The sequence below is a fragment of the Dendrobates tinctorius genome, unplaced genomic scaffold, assembly GCF_039654945.1.
Source record: "Dendrobates tinctorius isolate UK_male_01 unplaced genomic scaffold, ASM3965494v1 ptg000062l, whole genome shotgun sequence".
Classification (NCBI taxonomy): Eukaryota; Metazoa; Chordata; class Amphibia; order Anura; family Dendrobatidae; genus Dendrobates; species Dendrobates tinctorius.
The window spans coordinates 15,030,146-15,051,063 of NW_027361730.1; the positions used below are offsets into that span (position 1 = coordinate 15,030,146).

Sequence of the window (20,918 nt, forward strand, 5' to 3'; positions counted from 1 at the left end):
TAATTTATTGTCAAAATAAATCTTCTTGTAGCAGAGACCCCAATCGAGGAGTTCACACCTACACCAGCTTTCCCTGCTCTGCAATATCTGGAATCTGTGGATGTCGATGGCGTAGCATGGAGAGCAGGTCTTAGGACAGGAGACTTCTTGATCGAGGTGTGGAATCAGCATGCAGTCTCATACCTTAATGCCATATTGACACATGGTAGTTTTGCTGCTTTTTCATCTCTGACTTCAATGTGGCAAAATTCAGCCTTGAAAGCTGCATGTAAAAGCACATTCTCTCTGCATATTCTGTATACACAGTAAGTAACTCTAGCATGATTGTGGCAAAACCATGGTAAAACCCACCTGTTTTGCCGTGTGTGAATTCACCCTAATGAATCCATACTGCAATCATCCTGGGATCTTCATATAAGTGCCAAGAAAAATTAATTATTTTTGAACACTGACTGCTGGTAACAACTTCTACAATTCAATCAATTGCTATGGTCAGATTCTCCACTTTTTCTTTGCACTTACATATTGTCCCCGCTTCATTTTTGTATCTCTTTGTCCATTCTGTTTAATCCTAATAACATTATACACAGTAGGAAGGATTGAAAACTAACATTATGATCTATGTAAATGAAATGGCATGCTGAATGTGTACGGAAATGATTTTTCTCCTGCTTCATTAGGTTGTTTGTGTCTCAAGGCAAGATTATCTTTTTGGAATACTTAATACATGAACCAGATAAAATCTCTCATGCCACAGTCTATAGCTCATCTATTCTCACCTGCTACTCTGTAACTATCTCTCTATCCCCATTTGTTTTCTGCAGGTGAATGGAGTAAATGTTGTGAAGGTCGGTCATAAACAAGTGGTGTCACTTATTCGCCAAGGGGGGGCTCATCTTACCATGAAGGTGGTGTCCGTGAGTCGCAGACCTGAGAGTGAGGAGGCCCTGCGCAGAAGGGGTAAGAATATACCTATGAATATATATTTGATAGCAGAGTCTACGCAATGGATATAAAAAGCCCTGTTAAAAATGCCAGGATGTTTAGCCTTGTAAAAAAAAAATTATACCAGAAAGAAATATTTCAGAAATTTTGCACCGTTAATGTCACCTATAATCTGTACAATCCAGGAAAAAAACAAACTTGTCGTTGCATAAATAATACACAGCCTTAAAGGCTTTTTCCCACGAACAAATGTAATTTTAATCAACATTTTAATCAATACAGTAGATCTTGAAATAATAATAATTTCCACAATTGGATGTATTTAGTAAAATGTTCCTGTGCTGAGATAATCTTATACTTGTGCCCCTGCTGTGTACTGTGTAATGGTCATGTCTGACCGTGCAGGGACATGGTCTGACCATATCACATCTGCTGTGCAGGGGAGGAAGGAAAAGAGTATGCAGATATTACAACACGTGAACACATCTGGATCTTTCTGTGAGGTAAAACATTGCTTAAAAACAGGTAGTGGAATGTTTTACCTCACAAAAAGAATCAGCTGTAATCCCATCCTGTCCTGTCTGTATAATCTCTTTTGTTTCCTCCTTTGACCAGCAGCTGTGGAATGATCAGACCATGTCCCTCTACAGTCAGACACAGCCATTACACAGTACACAGCAGGGGCACATGTATAAGATTATCTCAGCACATGGACATTTTAACACATTCAATTTTGGAATTTATTATTATTCCAAGAACTATTAATTAAAATGAACTTTGTTCATGGGAAAACCCCTTTAAACTGACACTTTGTTAAAGTGTCGTTTGACTTCATAATGCCACTCTTCATTTTGGGCAGTAGTCTTATCAGCATAAAATTTGAATCTTTGCCCACTCTTGCTTGCAGTAGAGCTACATATGTTATTTTTAAGGTCATCTCCTGTGTACAGCACCCTCTTCAGGTCAAACCATAGACTTTCAATTTGATTCAGGTCTGGGCTCTGGCTGGGCCACTCCAAACTTTGATCTTTTTGTGAAGCCATTCTTTTGTTGATTTGGTAGTATGCTTAGGGTTATTATCGTGATGAAAGGTGAAATTTCTCTTCATATTCAACTTTTTAGTAGAGGCCTAAATATTTTGTTGCAAAATTGACTGATACTTGAAACTGTTCAGAATTCTTTCCACCTTGAATAAAGCCCCAGTTCCAACTTCCGAAAATACCGATGTCGGACTCCCTCCCTTTGATGTGGGCTTTGGCGGTGGTCCTACATCTTTCGCAGCACATACAGTGGGGCAAAAAAGTATTTAGTCAGTCAGCAATAGTGCAAGTTCCACCACTTAAAAAGATGAGAGGCGTCTGTAATTTACATCATAGGTAGACCTCAACTATGGGAGACAAACTGAGAAAAAAAAATCCAGAAAATCACATTGTCTGGTTTTTTTTTCATTTTATTTTCATATTATGGTGGAAAATAAGTATTTGGTCAGAAACAAGCAATCAAGATTTCTGGCTCTCACAGACCTGTAACTTCTTCTTTAAGAGTCTCCTCTTTCCTCCACTCATTACCTGTAGTAATGGCACCTGTTTAAACTTGTTATCAGTATAAAAAGACACCTGTGCACACCCTCAAACAGTCTGACTCCAAACTCCCCTATAGGAAAGACCAAAGAGCTGTCAAAGGACACCAGAAACAAAATTGTAGCCCTGCACCAGGCTGGGAAGACTGAATCTGCAATAGCCAACCAGCTTGGAGTGAAGAAATCAACTGTGGGAGCAATAATTAGAAACTGGAAGACATACAAGACCACTGATAATCTCCCTCGATCTGGTGCTCCACGCAAAATCCCACCCCGTGGGGTCAGAATGATCACAAGAATGGTGAGCAAAAATCCCAGAACCACGCGGGGGGACCTAGTGAATGAACTGCAGAGAGCTGGGACCAATGTAACAAGGCCTACCATAAGTAACACACTACGCCACCATGGACTCAGATCCTGCAGTGCCAGACGTGTCCCACTGCTTAAGCCTGTACATGTCCGGGCCCGTCTGAAGTTTGCTAGAGAGCATTTGGATGATCCAGAGGAGTTTTGGGAGAATGTCCTATGGTCTGATGAAACCAAACTGGAACTGTTTGGTAGAAACACAACTTGTCGTGTTTGGAGGAAAAAGAATACTGAGTTGCATCCATCAAACACCATACCTACTGTAAAGCATGGTGGTGGAAACATCATGCTTTGGAGCTGTTTCTCTGCAAAGGGGCCAGGACGACTGATCCGGGTACATGAAAGAATGAATGGGGCCATGTATCGTGAGATTTTGAGTGCAAACCTCCTTCCATCAGCAAGGGCATTGATGATGAAACGTGGCTGGGTCTTTCAACATGACAATGATCCAAAGCACACCGCCAGGGCAACGAAGGAGTGGCTTCGTAAGAAGCATTTCAAGGTCCTGGAGTGGCCTAGCCAGTCTCCAGATCTCAACCCTATAGAAAACCTTTGGAGGGAGTTGAAAGTCCGTGTTGCCAAGCGAAAAGCCAAAAACATCACTGCTCTAGAGGAGATCTGCATGGAGGAATGGGCCAACATACCAACAACAGTGTGTGGCAACCTTGTGAAGACTTACAGAAAACGTTTGACCTCTGTCATTGCCAACAAAGGATATATCACAAAGTATTGAGATGAAATTTTGTTTCTGACCAAATACTTATTTTCCACCATAATATGCAAATAAAATGAAAAAAAACCAGACAATGTGATTTTCTGGATTTTTTTTTCTCAGTTTGTCTCCCATAGTTGAGGTCTACCTATGATGTATATTACAGACGCCTCTTATCTTTTTAAGTGGTGGAACTTGCACTATTGCTGACTGACTAAATACTTTTTTGCCCCACTGTATAATAATCTAATAATAATCTTTATTTTTATCTAGCGCTAACATATTCCGCAGCGCTTTACAGTTTGCACACATTATCATCACTGTCCCCGGTAGGGCTCACAACCTAAATTCCATATCAGTATGTCTTTGGAATGTGGGAGGAAACCCACGCAAACACAGGGAGAACATACAAACTCCTTGCAGATGTTGTCCTTGGTGTGGGATTCGAACCCAGGACTCCAGTGCTGCAAGGCTGCAGTGCTATCTACAGTGCTATCCACTGAGCCACCGTGCTGCCCATTGCCCATGTTTTGAACAGCTGACATTTGCCCCCGGCTATTAACCCGTTAAATGCCGCTGTCACCTCTGACAGCGGCATTTAACATGCGCTTCTGGCAATCGTGCCGGAAATCCACCCACTGAACCTAGACATGTTTGGTGTCTATGAACTGATAATGACCTGGAGAATCATAATGGCTGGTCAGTTTTAGCATTTAGTGAACCTAGTAAAAAGCCAAACAAAAAATAAGTGTGATATTGTACTTGTTTGCAATTTCACCGCACTTGGAATTTTTTTTTCCTGTTTTCGAGTACACGAAATGGTAAAACCAATGGTGTTGATCAAAAGTACAACTCGTCGTGCAAAAAACAAGCCCTCACATCGCCATTTTGACCAAAAAATAAAAGGGTTATGGTTCTGGGAAGAAGAGGAGCAAAAAATGAAAATGCAAAACAAAACCACAAATACCTATGGTCGTTAAGGGGTTAATATTGCCTCCACCATGCTTCACTTTGGGTAAGCTGTGTACTGATTACTATGTAACATGAGGTTAAATGTGGCTATTTCTGAACACAACCACATCCCTAATTATAAAAGTGTGTTCACACTTATGCAACCACACTATTTTAGTTTTGTTATTTTTGTTTTCCCTCTCAAAATTATTTCAGTTTCTTTCCCAATGAAGTTGTACTGAATTTTTGTGACAATAAAGGAGGAAAACGTGTGGAATAGTATATTATTTTTTTGTACATTACCAAAACCTGTAATTAGTATTGGAGTATTTAGACTTTTTATATCCACTGTATGTAGTAAGTGCATGTAATGACATTGTAATCATAGTCCTGTTGGCTGATTTATGGAAACTTTTCTTTAAGCCAGACATGTAAATGTTGCCTAAAAGGGTATATTTACGTAATTTATAATAGGTAAGATATGCTATGAATGTCTGATAGATGCAGGTCCCAGAAGTGGCACTTATCGTGAGAACGGTTGTCTTCTTGTCGCAATCACTGCAATTTCGGTCCTGAGTCTATAGGCGCTTGCATGACATTATGTCATGTGAGTACAACAGCCAATCAGTGATGGTCACTAATGGTCTGAAGCGCTCACACTTCCTTCAGACAAAACAGTTTCAGACATATTATTTAAAGACAATCTGTCACCAGGATTTTGCTATGTAATCTGAGAGCAGCTTGATATATGGGGCCGAGAGCCTGATTCTATCAGTGTGTCACTTACTGGGCTGCATGCTGTCATTTTGATGCAATCTCTGTTCTATCTGCTGCAGATCTTTCAGTGATTCGAATACTGAGCCCTGTGTAACTCTGCCCACACTACTGATTGTACTGTGTACACCTTACATTGATGGAAAGCTGCTAATCAATGGTGGGGATGGGATTATACAGAGCAGTGGACCAGAAGGAACAAATTAATCTGATTGGTAAATGGTGTAATGAGAAAATAAATCGAAACTCCAAAATTAGGGGGGTTTTTTGGCCCAGCAACATTGTAATAAAATGCAGTAAGAAGCGATCAAAACATCGTATCAACCCCAAAATGGTATCAATAAAAATATCATCTCAGGGTGCAAAAATAAGTCCTCACACAGCCGCATATCCCGAAAAAAAGAAAATGTTAGGGGTTTTGAAAATTGGCAACACAAGCAAAACATTTTTTTTACAAACTTCTTAGTTTCTTTTTCATAACTTAAATAAATAAACAAAAAAAATCATGTTTGGTATCTGCGTAATCGTACTGACCTGGAGAATAATATTGCCAGGTCAGTTTTACCATATGGTGAATCAATTGTGGAATTTCTTTTTTTCCCCAATTTTAGTGCACTTGAGATTTTTTTTCCCACTTTCTAGTGCATCACATGATAAAATGTATGGTGTCTTTCAAAAGTATAACTTGTTTCTGAAAGAATAGACCCTCATGGCTATGCAGACAGATAAATAAAAAAAGTTATGGTTTTTGGAAGAAGGAAAGGAAAAACATAAAAAAATGGAAAATAGGGGTTAAAAGTGACCTGTCAGTTCCGCTTGCATGTCTGTTTAAGGGTGGTTTCACATTAGCGCTTTTTAAGCGCACGCACGGCCGGGGGTAGCTCCGCCCCCGAGCCGGCTCTCTGCCCGGCGTGCCCGCCCCTTGCTTTTAGCGCCGCCTCCTAGCGCACAGCGGCGCCTGCGATCGGCGCACCCTATCTTTAGCATAGGGTGCGCAGATCGTGCGCAGGCCGTGCGCTAGTTGCGCTTTGACCTGCGCTGCGCACTTTTGACGGTGCGCCGTGCGCGCCAAAATCAAACTTTTCGAATTTTGGCGCGCACGGCGCACCGTCAAAAGTGCGCAGCGCAGGTCAAAGCGCAACTAGCGCACGGCCTACGCACGATCTGCGCACCCTATGCTAAAGATAGGGTGCGCCGATCGCAGGCGTCGCTGTGCGCTAGGAGGCGGCGCTACAAGCAAGGGGCGGGCACGCCGGGCAGAGAGCCGGCTCGGGGGCGGAGCTACCCCCGGCCATGCGTGCGCTTAAAAAGCGCTAATGTGAAACCACCCTTATAAATACCTGTGACAACTGGGTGCTTCCTGTTGGGGGTGTGCCCCATTACATTGTCCAATCAGTGCTCACAGTGTCAAGACCTTATAGGGACACACCTCTTTCACGAAAGGCATAGCGACACCCAGTTGTCAGATTATTCATACATTTTAGATGGAATAACGGATGATCAGCATAGCACAGAGTTGTATTAAAAGATGTTCCAGAATTGTTATTTCATAGGTGATAAAAAAAATTTTTTCGAAAAAAGGCATGTCAGAAGTGGTGACAGGTCCTCTTCAAAGTGTGGCACCGTTTTCAGGAAATATATGGAAATTGCTTTCTTATTGCCAATGACAGATGCCAGCTTCGTTTTACAACAGCCTGGAGACAGCTTATGGGCCTTGGACTTCAAGCTGGTGTAAAATCTGCTGCATCTATAGTTAGAGAGGGCAAACTGTAATAGTAATATTGAAATATTCTGCAGCTGTGTGGATGGATATTCAGATAACTAGCTGTATTTTGGAAAACGTTGTAGGAAATCACTTCAAATCACATTTTTTACCATTTAAAAATATTTTAACAAAACACACTGATATCTAACCTCTTCTAATATTGCTACATATAGGCATTTCTTAGGTGGGAGATTTTCCCCACAATGCTTTACACGTACAGCATGTCATTGTGATCATGCGGGCACAGCAGCTGTGTCTGAGTGAACACCAGCGGGAGTGAAGCTGTGATTGAGGAAACTCCATTTCCAACCATTTAACCCCTAAAGATCAATACGAAACACAATGGAGACAAAAGGATTGGGGTTCCTTTGACTTGTGTCTGTGTGCCCAGCATCACAATCTCCGAGGCGAATGTTTCTGATAGCATAAATAAACTAACAGTATATCATATACAGTACTTTAGGTGTACCCTAACATGTAGATTTTTTCTGTACATTCAGATATATTACGGTACATTTTAATAAGAAGGAGAAAAAAAAATTGTCTTAGGCTGTGTTCCCACGATGAGTATTTGGTGAGTTTTTGATGTTGCAGATTTTCTGCAGCATGTTTCCACCTATTATGTAATTTTTTTTTAGTTGAAAGCCCACTAAAAAAGTGACTAAAGGTGCGACAAAAAAGTACACTTTGATGCTGGTCTCTGAAAATACTCTAAAGATGATTTAAACAGGAGAAGGGTCCCCAAAACCATTTGCTGTACCTCCGAGCAAGAAGGCCGCAGCAAGGGTCAGGAAGTAAGTTGTCTGGCTAAGCCAAGTGAACTTCAGTTGCGCTCCCAACTTCTGCCCAGGCTTCCACGCAAGCGAGAGCTTGGAGCCTTCAATTGTCAGCTACCCTCTCAAAAAATGACAGTCAAGGATCAGTGGGGAGCTGAACTTAATGGCCACACTCTCCCCCTAGACGTAGCTGAAGGGAACCGCATCTGACAGATACAAATGTCAGACACACATTAAAAAGTGAACACACATTGAAAAAGAAATCAGTTAAGTGAAAGTTTCCACAGCGTAATGCTGGCCGGATCTTAAATTGGGAGTTCAAAAATTCCCCTGTCCTTGCCAGAAGGCTTGGACTAAGGGTGTGTGCTTAAAAAGTAAGAACATTTGAAGTGCAGAGCAAATGTGGCAAAACCTGTGGGCCTCGCAGACCCAGTGAATTAAGGCACCCCAAGGTCACCACTCCTGGGGTACTTAGCACCTTGGGCTTTCAAACTTAACTCCCTAATGGCGTCGATCCTGGGGGGGGCATGCTTTTGACATGCAGTTTTACCGCTTTTCTCTAAGGAGTAAGGTTTCTTCTTGTGGAGAGTGACAAGCCATCCCTGGCATGTCAGAGAAAAGAGACTTAGAAGCCATGCTTCTAGGAAACTACCGTATATACTCGTGTATAAGCCGACCCGAGTATAAGCCGACCCCCGTAATTTTGCCACAAAAAACTGGGAAAACTTATTGATTCACGTATAAGCCTAGGGTGGAAAATGCAGCAGCTACTGGTAAATTTCAAAAATAAAATTAGATACCAATAAAAGTAAAATTAATTAAGACATCAGTAGGTTAAATGTTTTTGAATATCCATATTGAATCAGGAGCCCCATATAATGGTCTCTACAGTTCATGATGGCCCCATAAGATGCTCCATACAAAATACACCCCATATAATGCTGCACAAAGGTTAATAATGGCCCCATAAGATGCTCCATAGAATAATATGCCCCATATGCTGCTCCATAAAGGTTATGGCCCCATAAGATGCTCCATAGAATATGCCCCATATGATGCTCCTTAGATTATGCCCCCATAAGATGCTCCATAGATTATTCCCCCATAAGATGTTCCATAAAATGCTCCATAGATTATGCCCCATAAGATGCTCCATACATTATTCCCCATAAGATAGTCCATAGATTATGACCCCATAAAATGCTCCATAGATTATGCTCCCATAAGATGCTCCATAGATTATGCCTCCATATGCTGCTCCATAGAATATGCCCCCATATGCTGCCCCCATATGCTGTTCCATAGAATATGCCCCCATATGCTGCTCCATAGAATATGCCCCCATATGCTGCTGTATATAATATGCCCTCATATGCTGCCCCATATGCTGCCCAATAGAATATGCCCCATATGCTGCCTCATAGATTATGCCCCATATGCTGCTGCAAACAAAAAAAATGACATACTCACCTCTTGTCGCTGGGGGCCAGGTGTCGGGTCCTGAGCAGGCGGGGACATCGGTGCGCTATGGGGGACAGGTGCCGGTGTCGCCGCTTGCTCAGGACCCGGCACCTGAGATATTCACCTGTCCCCAGTCCATCACTGCTTGCTGTTGTCTGCAGCGTCCTCTGTCAGTGACTGTTTAGGCAGCAGAGGACGCGGTGTGCACTAACCACGTCATCGCGCCCACTGCTGCCTAAACGTCACTGACGCAGCAAACAGCGGCGAGCAGCGATGGACCCGGGACAGGTGAATATTGGATATACTTACCCCCTCCTGGCGCGGTCTCTGCAGCCCAAACCCGCCCCCCACGCTTCTCCCACAGTCTCTCTTCCTTCAGCGGTCACGTGGTACCCCTCATTAAATTCATGAATATGCGCATATTCATGAGTTTAATGAGCGGTACCATGTGATCGCTGAAGGAAGGAAGGGAGACTGTGGGAGAAGCGGGGGGGCTGCAGAGACGCGTCAGGGGGGTTAGTATGATCTCTGACACACCCCGCTCCCCCGCCGACCCCCAGGTATATGACTCGTGTATAAGCCGAGTGGGAGACTTTCAGCCCAAAAAAATGGGCTGAAAATCTCAGCTTATACACGAGTATATACAGTAAGTATGCAAATTGAGGAGGCAATTGGCATATCACTTTTTTTTTACTTTTTTATAATACTGTGGATTTTGTCTTTTTTTTTGCCTTGTCATATTTTAAATGAAGCTGACATTTTTTCCTGATATTTGGCTTTGGCAAAACTTTATTGATAAAGTCATGTTCGGATTACATGTATTTTTACCTGTGGAGTTTCCTGTAATGCAATTCTGTATGGACAATTTGCACATAAAACCCAGTGTTTTCGTCAGAGAATATGCCATATAGCAAATATCAAACACGAGTTAGTTTATGCTGCATAAAAAAGTACAGTTGGCATGAGGTTGCTAATAATAAAAAAAAATCTAGAAAAAAAGACCATAAAAAAAATCACATTTGCAACAAATATTTGTTTTTAATTTAAATGAAAGCATCCGCATTTGAAAGCAAACAGCATACCTACTTATATGTGTTGTTGTACTCATAATAACCTGTACAGTCAAGTTATGGCTTCTATTAGGTGACCTGTAAAATGCTGTAAAATGAAAAAAAATGGAAACGAGATGAACTGTAAGCTTGCGAGCAGGGCCCTCATTCCTCTTGGTATCTGTTATGATGTATGTGATTCTTGTTATGCTGTAATGTCTATTGTCTGTACAAGTCCCCTCTGAAATGTAAAGTGCTGCAGAATGTCGGTGCTATAGAAATAAAATTATTATTATTATGGGTTAATATGAAAAAATTTCCTGCCACAGCATTTTCGATCACATTTACAGTGTATATTCAGGGCTCACCAGCTTCCTTATCTTTCTCCCTGGATTCACAGACGAACTGTTCCGCTCAGCAGACAGCGTGGGTACAGAGGGAATGTGGGCACAACCATTAGATAATTAGTGTTTTTTTTGTAGCTCTTTAATTCCTATAAATTGCCTTTTACCTAAGGGTTTGTGCAAGATTTATAGAAGACAATTCTATAGTGTGATTTTTTTTTTTTTATTATTTGTATATTTTTGTTATGTTAATTGCTTATGCTTAATATGGTTTTAATGCCAGAATTTGCTTGCGTTTTCTGTCTGTATTTCTGATGAAGGGAGATTAAACTATCCTCACCACTACATGCCTTTAAGGACCAATGATAATATTATTTAAGCTTCTGCTAGATGACACCTAAGACCTTGTCCACACATTCAGTATTTCTTCAGTATTTTACTTCAGTATTTGTAAGCCAAAACCAGGAGTGGAACAATCAGAGGAAAAGTATAACAGAAACCCGTCACCACTTATGTATCTATCACCCACTCCTGGTATTGGCCTACAGATACTAAGGTAAAAAAATGAGAAATACAGATAATGTGAATGTGGACTAAGCCACACTCTACTAGTCAGAATTACAGGACGGCTTAGGGATCATTTTATAGGGCCTATGACGCTTGAAAAACAGTTAAACCTATATTATCATTTTAGTAAGATTCACAGCAACTTGACAAAAGGAACCAAGATTATACTGCTAGATATTCTGCTGTATTTTGGAGCGAGCCATACAGTTGTGGCCAAAAGTATTGACACCCCTGCAATTCTGTCAGGTAATACTCAGTTTCTTCCTGAAAATGATTGCAAACACAAATTCTTTGGTATTATTATCGTCATTTAATTTTTCTTAAATGAAAAAGCACAAAAAGAATTGTCCTAAAGCCAAATTGGATATAATTCCATTCCACACCAAACATAAAAAAGAGGGTGGACAAAAGTATTGGCACTGTTCGAAAATCATGTGATGCTTCTCTAATTTGTGTAATTAACAGCACCTGTAACTTACCTGTGGCACCTAACAGGTGTTGGCAATAACTAAATCACACTTGCAGCCAGTTGACATGGATTAAAGTTGACTCAACCTCTGTCCTGTGTCCTTGTGTGTACCACATTGAGCATGGAGAAAAGAAAGAAGACCAAAGAACTGTCTGAGGACTTGAGAAACCAAATTGTGAGGAAGCATGAGCAATCTCAAGGCTACAAGTCCATCTCCAAAGACCTGAATGTTCCTTTGTCTACCGTGCGCAGTGTCATCAAGAAGTTTAAAGCCCATGGCACTGTGGCTAACCTCCCTAGATATGGACGGGAAAGAAAAATTGACAAGAGATTTCAACGCAAGATTGTGCGGATGTTGGATAAAGAACCTCGACTAACATCCAAACAAGTTCAAGCTGCCCTGCAGTCCGAGGGTACAACAGTGTCAACCCATACTATCCGTCGGCGTCTGAATGAAAAGGGACTGTATGGTAGGAGACCCAGGAAGACCCCACTTCTTACCCCGAAACATAAAAAAGCCAGGCTGGAGTTTGCCAAAACTTACCTGAAAAAGCCTAAAACGTTTTGGAAGAATGTTCTCTGGTCAGATGAGACAAAAGTAGAGCTTTTTGGGCAAAGGCATCAACATAGAGTTTACAGGAGAAAAAAAGAGGTATTCAAAGAAAAGAACACAGTCCCTACAGTCAAACATGGCGGAGGTTCCCTGATGTTTCGGGGTTGCTTTGCTGCCTCTGGCACTGGACTGCTTGACCGTGTGCATGACATTATGAAGTCTGAAGACTACCAACAAATTTTGCAGCATAATGTAGGGCCCAGTGTGAGAAAGCTGGGTCTCCCTCAGAGGTCAGGACAATGACCCAAAACACACTTCAAAAAGCACTAGAAAATGGTTTGAGAGAAAACACTGGAGACTTCTAAGGTGGCCAGCAATGAGTTGAGACCTGAATCCCATAGAACACCTGTGGAGAGATCTAAAAATGGCAGTTTGGAGAAGGCACCCTTCAAATATCAGGGACCTGGAGCAGTTTGCCAAAGAAGAATGGTCTAAAATTCCAGCAGAGCATTGTAAGAAACTCATTGATGGTTACCGGAATCGGTTGGTCGCAGTTATTTTGGCTAAAGGTTGTGCAACTAAGTATTAGGCTGAGGGTGCCAATGCTTTTGTCTGGCCCATTTTTGGAGTTTTGTGTGAAATGATCAATATTTTGGTTTTTGCTTCATTCTCTTTTGTGCTTTTTTATTTAAGACAAATTAAATGAAGATAATAATACCAAAGAATTTGTGTTTGCAATCATTTTCAGGAAGAAACTGAGTATTATCTGACAGACTTGCAGGGGTGTCAATACTTTTGGCCACAACTGTATGTGCCGCTCACACTGTACTACACACAAAGCCTGTAGGCCCCCATACACATTACATTCTGCCAACGGTCTGATATGTATGGGGGGCACCGTCTCACTGATGGGGGAAATGTGATCACGTATATCTGATTTTTAATTGCTGATCTCACTGTTCCCCCATAGATAAGCCGTGGGCCGACATGTCAGATGGCGGCTTTCTCATAGAGAACACATGGGCGCTCAGTTCAACGAGCACTCTTGTGTATGGGAGAGTAAGATGTTAGCCGAACAATGGACTGAAGCATCGTTCGGCTGACAGCCATCGAATGTATATTGGCCAGCTTAAAAGCGCCACCAGTAATAGCACTTTTACACCTAGTATAATCGTGATTCACGTTTGTTTTCAGCAATTGTAATGATAATAAAATCAGTGCTAAAACTGCTTGTATTAATATTAATTATATCAGTATTATTCATAAAAACAGATTTACAATTGGCCTTCCTAGGGTTCAGTGGTTCGGACTCTGTTCCCAAAGAGTCTTGTGCTGTATTCGGAATTACCTCGCACACCATGCTGTGCCAGAATCTGGAATCTGTATAGATCAGTCCTACCTCCAAAGAAAATAATTACTGTGACTAAGCATTATTACCATAACATGAATGGATAATAGCACCATAGTGTTACTATATAACACCATACAGTGACTTGTTAGCACCATAACATAATAAATAATACCACCATACCGTCAACTGGATAACACCACCATACTGTTTCTGATAAAAAAATATATATACTGTATATTGGAACATCAAAATAATCACATACTCTCAGTGAGTACTCCCGCCATATTAAGATTGAATAGTGAGCACATAATGGTCATATAATACTCAAGCATCTGCCGAGAGCACTATACTGCAGAGACTGGACACATTAATACTGTAGTAATCGGACACTAAGGCTGAGAGAGAGGCGGCTGCATGAGCGAGGTGCGTCTAGGATGCAGCTGCTTTGCTCAAATTTCAGTTGTTTCTTTAGAAGTGAACTGCAATTTCTTGTTCATTAATAATAATAATAATAATTTTATTTCTGTAGCGCCGACATATTCCGCAGCACTTTACATTATAGAGGGGACTTGTACAGACGATAGACATTACAGCATAACCATAATCACAAAGATCATAACAAATAACAAGAGGAATGAGGGCCCTGCTCGCAAGCTTACAGTCTATGAGGAAAGAGGTAGACACGAAAGGTGGGTGGTAACAGTTGCCCTGATTGTATGGACCAGCCATAATGTTAAGTGTGTAACAGTACAGACACATATCGGTTGTGCAGTTTCTGCTCAACTCTGCAGTCATTAACAACACACAAGGACTTTGAAAATAATGTCTGATATTACTGATGGGCACTGTGACCTTATGATGCATCAAATCACACCTGCACCTCAGCCTCCAGGTAGCCACACACTGGCCGCTTTGTAGGATTCCAGCTAAAGACAGAATGAAGTATAGGGTCACGTGATGCACCGGTGACATGGAGGTACCCTTTCAGAAAGCCCCATGCAGCCCAAATTGATACCAATATAGACGACATCATACCCTACAAAATGGAGCCCCCAAACAAACTCCGCAATAGGGGAAAAAGAAAAAGTTGTCTCAAATCTTGACAAAGGCTCACACCCTGAGCCGAAACGTCGGGTACTTTTGACATAGAATACATTTTTGTTTTCACGTCTCTTATTGAGTCTGGAGTGCAACCTGTTTTTCTTATAAAGATCTGGTGTATTATGCCTCACAGCTCTGTGTTCCCCCTCTCTGTGCCTGGGGGTCTTAACACCCAATCTTCCTTTTTCCCCAAACACCACCAATTTTCTCTCCAACTGAGAAAATCAGTCCTATTTTGCTAATCACACTCCGATCAGAGTGGGATCCGATTTTTTTCAGAGGTGGAGAGAAAATAAAAAGTTTCTCCACCTTCTCAATTATATCTGTCTGTGAAAATCGGACTGCATTCTTTTGTCACCTAAGTGCAGTCCAATTTTTTTCACAGACTCATAGACGTGAATGGGCAAGTGCCATACAATTCTTGGAGGCAAATTGTGAACGCTGTGATTTTTTTTTAGGTCCGAGGAAAAAATTGGACATGTGAACGGCCACATAGAATACTATGGGTACAAGTGCTATCTGTGAAAACCACGGGTAGCACTCGTCCGATCAAAATAATTATGTGCAGATGCCCTAACAGTAGCAGTATAGGCGGCAGCTCCTTCCTAAGTGGGACAGTAGCGCTTAGTGGAATGGTGAGCAGTCAGCTCTGCAGCAGCCGTACTGCGACTCTACCACTCAGCGCTGTGCACAATGATTACACAGGGTCGGGCTCTTCTCTCTCCTATTTCTCACTGATAAATTACATGACTGGTCATCACTCACTGCCTTCCCTTCTCCAACAGTCATCCAAGAGTAACAGGAGGGTGTGGTGATTGTTAGCGCCACCCCATGCTAGTGGCAAACATGGCCTTGATTTTAGGCGTCAAGTCTACGTTTTGACATATTGGTTTTATTTGAAGGAAGAAAGCTGACACAGCCGTAATCCTTCATGCACTTAGCAATGCTTTGGAATCTGATTTGCTACGTTAATTAATTCTTACGGTTATCTGCGATTATCATAAGTGTATTAAGTTGCTTCCTTTCATGTTTAAAGATCAGATGGAGTTCCGTAATCTCGTACAGTTAATAGAAACGCTGTTTTTTTCTTTCTGATGTTGAATCATTCTGTGACATTGTTCCTTGGCTGCTTTAGGTTGTATACGACTCCAAGTTCTTTCATGTACTTAATACAGCCGTGAAAAATAAAAAGCTTTGCTTTATTTTTCTACAGTAAACAGATCTGACAGATGTAATAAAATGCATTTAAAGGGTATTTTCAGAAGAAAAGTATTTCAATATTCAATCAGCATTCATGTACAAATAATGTGTAAAGGTTGGTAAATACAAATCAATCTCTTTGAATGTTTTCTTTTGGTAAAGTGTAACATTTAAACAGTCCCTGGAGGACTCCTGGTTGGTAGAGAAGCAGAGAGACGACTTATGCACACTGCCATCCACAGTGTTACATTTCATACAAGTGCCATTACTCACCACATTTTCGACTACATTGTTGATGATACAGCTGAGGTGAGATTTCTTAATGGAGTAGTGAATCATACTTGTCCTTTGTATTGAAATGCAACATGTTATTTTGAAGGATCTTTATCTGCTGGTCATACCACAGATGATGGGAAGATAGGTGGATTTTAATAAAAGTCATCATGAAGCACAAATCCGTCTCAGAGAAGCCTGGGTCATAGAATTGTAGACTAGATTTAATGAAAAGCACAAAGCAAGAGTAAAAGCTTTGTGTTTATTCAGATGTGCCCAAGGTCAGCACAGGATTTCATAGTGCAGAAGGGAGGAATTTCAAAAGGTGCCCCTCGGTCATGTTAGATGGGCAGTTTTCCAGCCAACGGCTGACAGCTCTAATGTACTTAGTAGCATTCATTTTGGCTGTTCTGAACATGGTACCTTTTGTGCTTGCAATTTATGTGTTGTTCATCTGGGAAGCATATGAACATCATAGATAGGCGTCCCATGTTTGCTTTGTAATCCAGAGTGGACAAGGGTCCATTTACACTGTGGGAAACGCAGCATTAAACATCCACTAACTGGCAACAGGTTTGCCGATCGGCCTGTGTAAATAGGCGATTAAATGACTGCCATCCCTGCTTCATATGCGCACTAACAATCTGTAATACATCGTTCAGTATGCATAGGCTGCCAGTACAGTGTGCTGCCGAGAACAATGATCTATTGGTACTAACCAAAAGATCATTTCAAAACGTTCATCCATCAGATGATCGGCAGTCTGTTTGACTTGAAACAAGCTTTCCTAAAGTCCCAATCTGGCACACCTAGCCGGTCCCATAAACATTTCCCCTACAAAGGCCAGTCTTGACTCCAGCTCTTATTGCTAGCCATTAGAGAAAGCACACGCCATAATCAGCTTCAGGCTGTTAGTTTTTATTTCTTATTGCCTCCACCCAAACCGAATGCTAGTCTGCATTAGTTATGCATATTCACTGTTCTCTTTCTTGCCCATTCCTTCCATGCGGTAACTAGACAGCAGCCACTTTAATGGGTCCACTGGCTGCTTTAGCAGCCTTTACAGCACCTCGGCAGCTTAGAAATTGAGGCTACTTTCCATTCTAGGTATCTACACTGATATACCCCAAAGGATAGTTACAAATATGTATCTCCTTCGAAGGACACTCATGGAATATACAGGAGGCAAATTTCTAGCTGCTTTATCCTGTGTGCTCCTTCTTGGCACATTTCTCCTCTCATTATGAGCATGGTTCTGCTTACTCCATGGTGGTGGCTGCTATGTTCTGAGGATAAAGTGAGTTCACATTTGTCTGTGGATTATTTTCCTCACTAATTAGTACTTTCCTTTGAAGCAGGGAAAGTGCTCGTTAGTACCTCTTGCATTGGGCAGCATTGTCAGAATGGCTGTGCTAAGAACACATTTAAAGAGGCATCATTTCTTTTAACATTAAATGGCACTTTCTCTTTAAAGATCTGGATGGCACCCTACACAGCTGCCTATCTTGTCTACACCTTGACCTCTCCCAGGATATATATATTCTGTTTGAGGCAACACATATGAAAAGACAGGTGCATTAAAGACAACACTGGATTCTAGTTACCTAAAGGGTAATTTCAAAATAATCCCCATTCCGTAGGATAAGGGATAACTTGCTGATCACCAGGGATGCGACTGTTCGGACCCCCAACAATTCCAAGTTCAGGGCTTTGTAACTCCAAAAACTTGGCTCTGCAGGTTCGCCTTAAAAGGACCATTGGGGCTTATACTCGACCTCTGCTCTATGCTTTGTCAATGGTACTATAGAACATAGCTGAGCACAGAGCTTTCTCTGGCAGTCCCATGGTCAATTTATGGAGTGGATGTCAATCTTGCTCACCTCTTATTCCATTCGAGATTGGCTTTTGTATTTCTGGGGGTACCAGTGAATGGACAACCAATGATCAGAAGCGTTTCCTTGTTTTTTGGTGAGGGGAATAATCCTTTATATTGATCTGCAAATCCTGAGAATTATAGTATAACAAGGAATTCAACGCAATCGTCTACCTCAGCTTGCAGATATAATCAGCCAGTTCACGTTGACAGTTCCTTGGCTTTCTGCCCAGCAGTCTGCTGCCACCGATGCACCCTACACCTACTGCAGAAACAAAACCTTCTCTGCTAAATAAGTTCCAAGGAAGCAGAGAAAAGATAAATTCTTGTATTCATATTGCTATAGATTCACAGTAGGTTTCTAGGTATAGCCTCCAGCTTTTTGTGATTTCTGTGTCAAGGCAAAAAGATAATAAAGGCCATTTCCACATACCATTTACAAAGAAAAATGTGGATGTCAGAGGGTTAATAATAATAGCAAATCTATACTTTATATATAGACTTAGTATATTTTGCTAGTATGTAATAGTCCGCCGAATCTATAACAGCGATGATATAGTTCATGTTAGACTCTTGTTATCCTATTCTGCTCTAGAAACAATGTTTGCATGTAAGTTCTTATAAATTATTATATGTAAGAAAAAAGCTTTGAGCGTTGAGGGAGAAAAATCTAATATATATATATATATATATATATATATATATATATATATATATATATATATATATATATATATATATATATAAAGGAAAGTGCCGGGAGGGGATCACAGAGGCGCAGAGAGGGAAATCCCGTACTCACATTGTCTGAATCTCACTGAACAGCAGGTGAAAGGAGCTCGCCTTGTATTGAATCAGATCTGCAGTATAGTGTTTGGGAGAGAAGGAAGGAAATAAGGTAAAAGTATGTAACAAAAATTCATAAAGCTTTGCAAAACCTGATCAGTTGTTATATATATAAAAAAAGGTTTAGTAACTCTTTAAGAAAGGTAGCAGAACTTACTGGAAGAATCATTGGCTTGCATGTTGTTTTTCAAAGGTAGTAATACTCAAAAACTGTTATTTTTGCCAATAACAAGTCTGTCATAATTTACAATTTTGCTTCAAAGATTAAAAGCGTGAATGTATTAAAAGATATTTTCTTAATTCTAATTCTGAACTTAACGATAGGGGTTCAATTATTCCTCCTACTCACATAATTGCTGCTCATCAGCAGACCTGTCTGCCCTGTTGCAATAGGATTAGAGGACTGCTAGTTCCTCATCTCTTTCAGGTTGTTTGCCCATTTCTTATTGATAGAACTGTGTAGAATTCAGTTTGACGCCTAACTAAGTCAAGCAGTTGTGAAATGTCTCATTTTCAAGTCTTGATGATTTTTTTTTCACACTTCAAGAAAGCTGATGGCGTTGACTCAACATGTGGACTTTTGAGGAACTTTTCGTTAATTGATCCATATAGTGATTCTTGGTGAAATGAAATATTTTTGTAAATGGAATAATACTTCTGAATATTTCACGCAATAAAACTAATACCAAACAATATATGGTAGCTAACATGTGGCTAACATTCAGGTTTTAATGGACTTCATTATTTGAAAAGCAACTATAGTAGTGTGAAAAAGTGTTTGCCCCCTTCCTGATTTCCTATTCTTCTGCATGTTTGTCAATGTCACTGATCACCGAGCAAATTGAAATAACAGAGAAAGATAACACAAGTAAACACAAAATGAACGACTTTATTATTAAGGGAAAACGAAATCCAAACTAACTCCCATTTAAAAGTTCAATATAATGGATGATAGGGGCTGCGCAGCCAATGTCCATCTCATCACTAGCCAACCTAGGGGTTTAATGGACACGTACATGCTAGCTCTCATTCCTCGGGCTTTGATTATTGAAAACTGTCTCACTGTGCCCTGACAACAAGATCCCTTAGTTTCTATTTATTTGAGAATGTATTTTTGATTGCTGATTTTGATTTGGCATTTGCAGCTCCATGAATTTGCCTTATTTTTACTGTCTGCTTTGACATCTGTTTATCATGAAGTATGATCTGTGTCAGATCTGACCTATTTTTTTGTTAGTTGGTTCTGGTTTATTTAAAGATAATCTGTAAGCAGGTTTTTGCTATGTAATCTGAGGACAGCATAAGGCAGGGAATAAAACATTGAACTCAACAAAGTGTCACTTATTAGGCTGGGTGCGGTTGATTACATACAATGAAGGTTTTATCACTAGGATATGATCATTTATTTGATTAGCTTCTTCTTGCCAATTCGTCCGACTCCTCGCCCTTCTGTGATAATCAGCTCACTGTCAGTAGATAACATACATACAGCGCCTGGTGTGGGCGGGATTAGCTTTTCAGCTCTGCTGCAGTTTATGTCTAAGAACTCTGATTATGTCACAACTGCTGCACTCAGTAAACTCAGTGATACATCACTGGAATCAGGGTGCCTTTTACTACATTATGCTACTCTCGGATAAGGTAGCAAAAACCTTCCCTTTAAGGTAAGCTTCGTTAGACCCCTTGTCTACAACTGGACAACTCCCTTTTTAACGTCTCCAGTGTGCTTAGTAAAATAACAAAAAAAATATTGTCTCCCGGTCCAGTAATGCTCAACTGCTCTGTCCCCTTGGCAATTCCATAACATTATTTATGTCTACTGTTTTAAACAAGATTGCTGGGTGACACATCACTCAAAGCGAAGGAGCGTCAGCAGTCTCGTAGGTAAGTATGCTTTTTTCTTATTATTTAGCACACTGGGGTCATTCATAAGGGGTTGCCATATAGTGAACCATCCTTTTAA

The 20,918-nt window shown here is 40.8% G+C and overlaps 1 protein-coding gene across 6 annotated transcripts in view; it reads left to right on the plus strand.

Moving 5' to 3' along the window:
• SHANK3 (SH3 and multiple ankyrin repeat domains 3) overlaps nt 1-20,918 on the plus strand; it is a 609,395-nt gene that overhangs the window by 542,034 nt on the left and 46,443 nt on the right. For all 6 annotated transcript variants that reach the window (XM_073579308.1, XM_073579309.1, XM_073579307.1 and 3 more), the window contains 2 exons: nt 32-156; nt 825-960. In XM_073579308.1, coding sequence (XP_073435409.1) covers nt 32-156; nt 825-960 — 261 coding nt within the window. The remainder of the gene's footprint in view (nt 1-31; nt 157-824; nt 961-20,918) is intronic.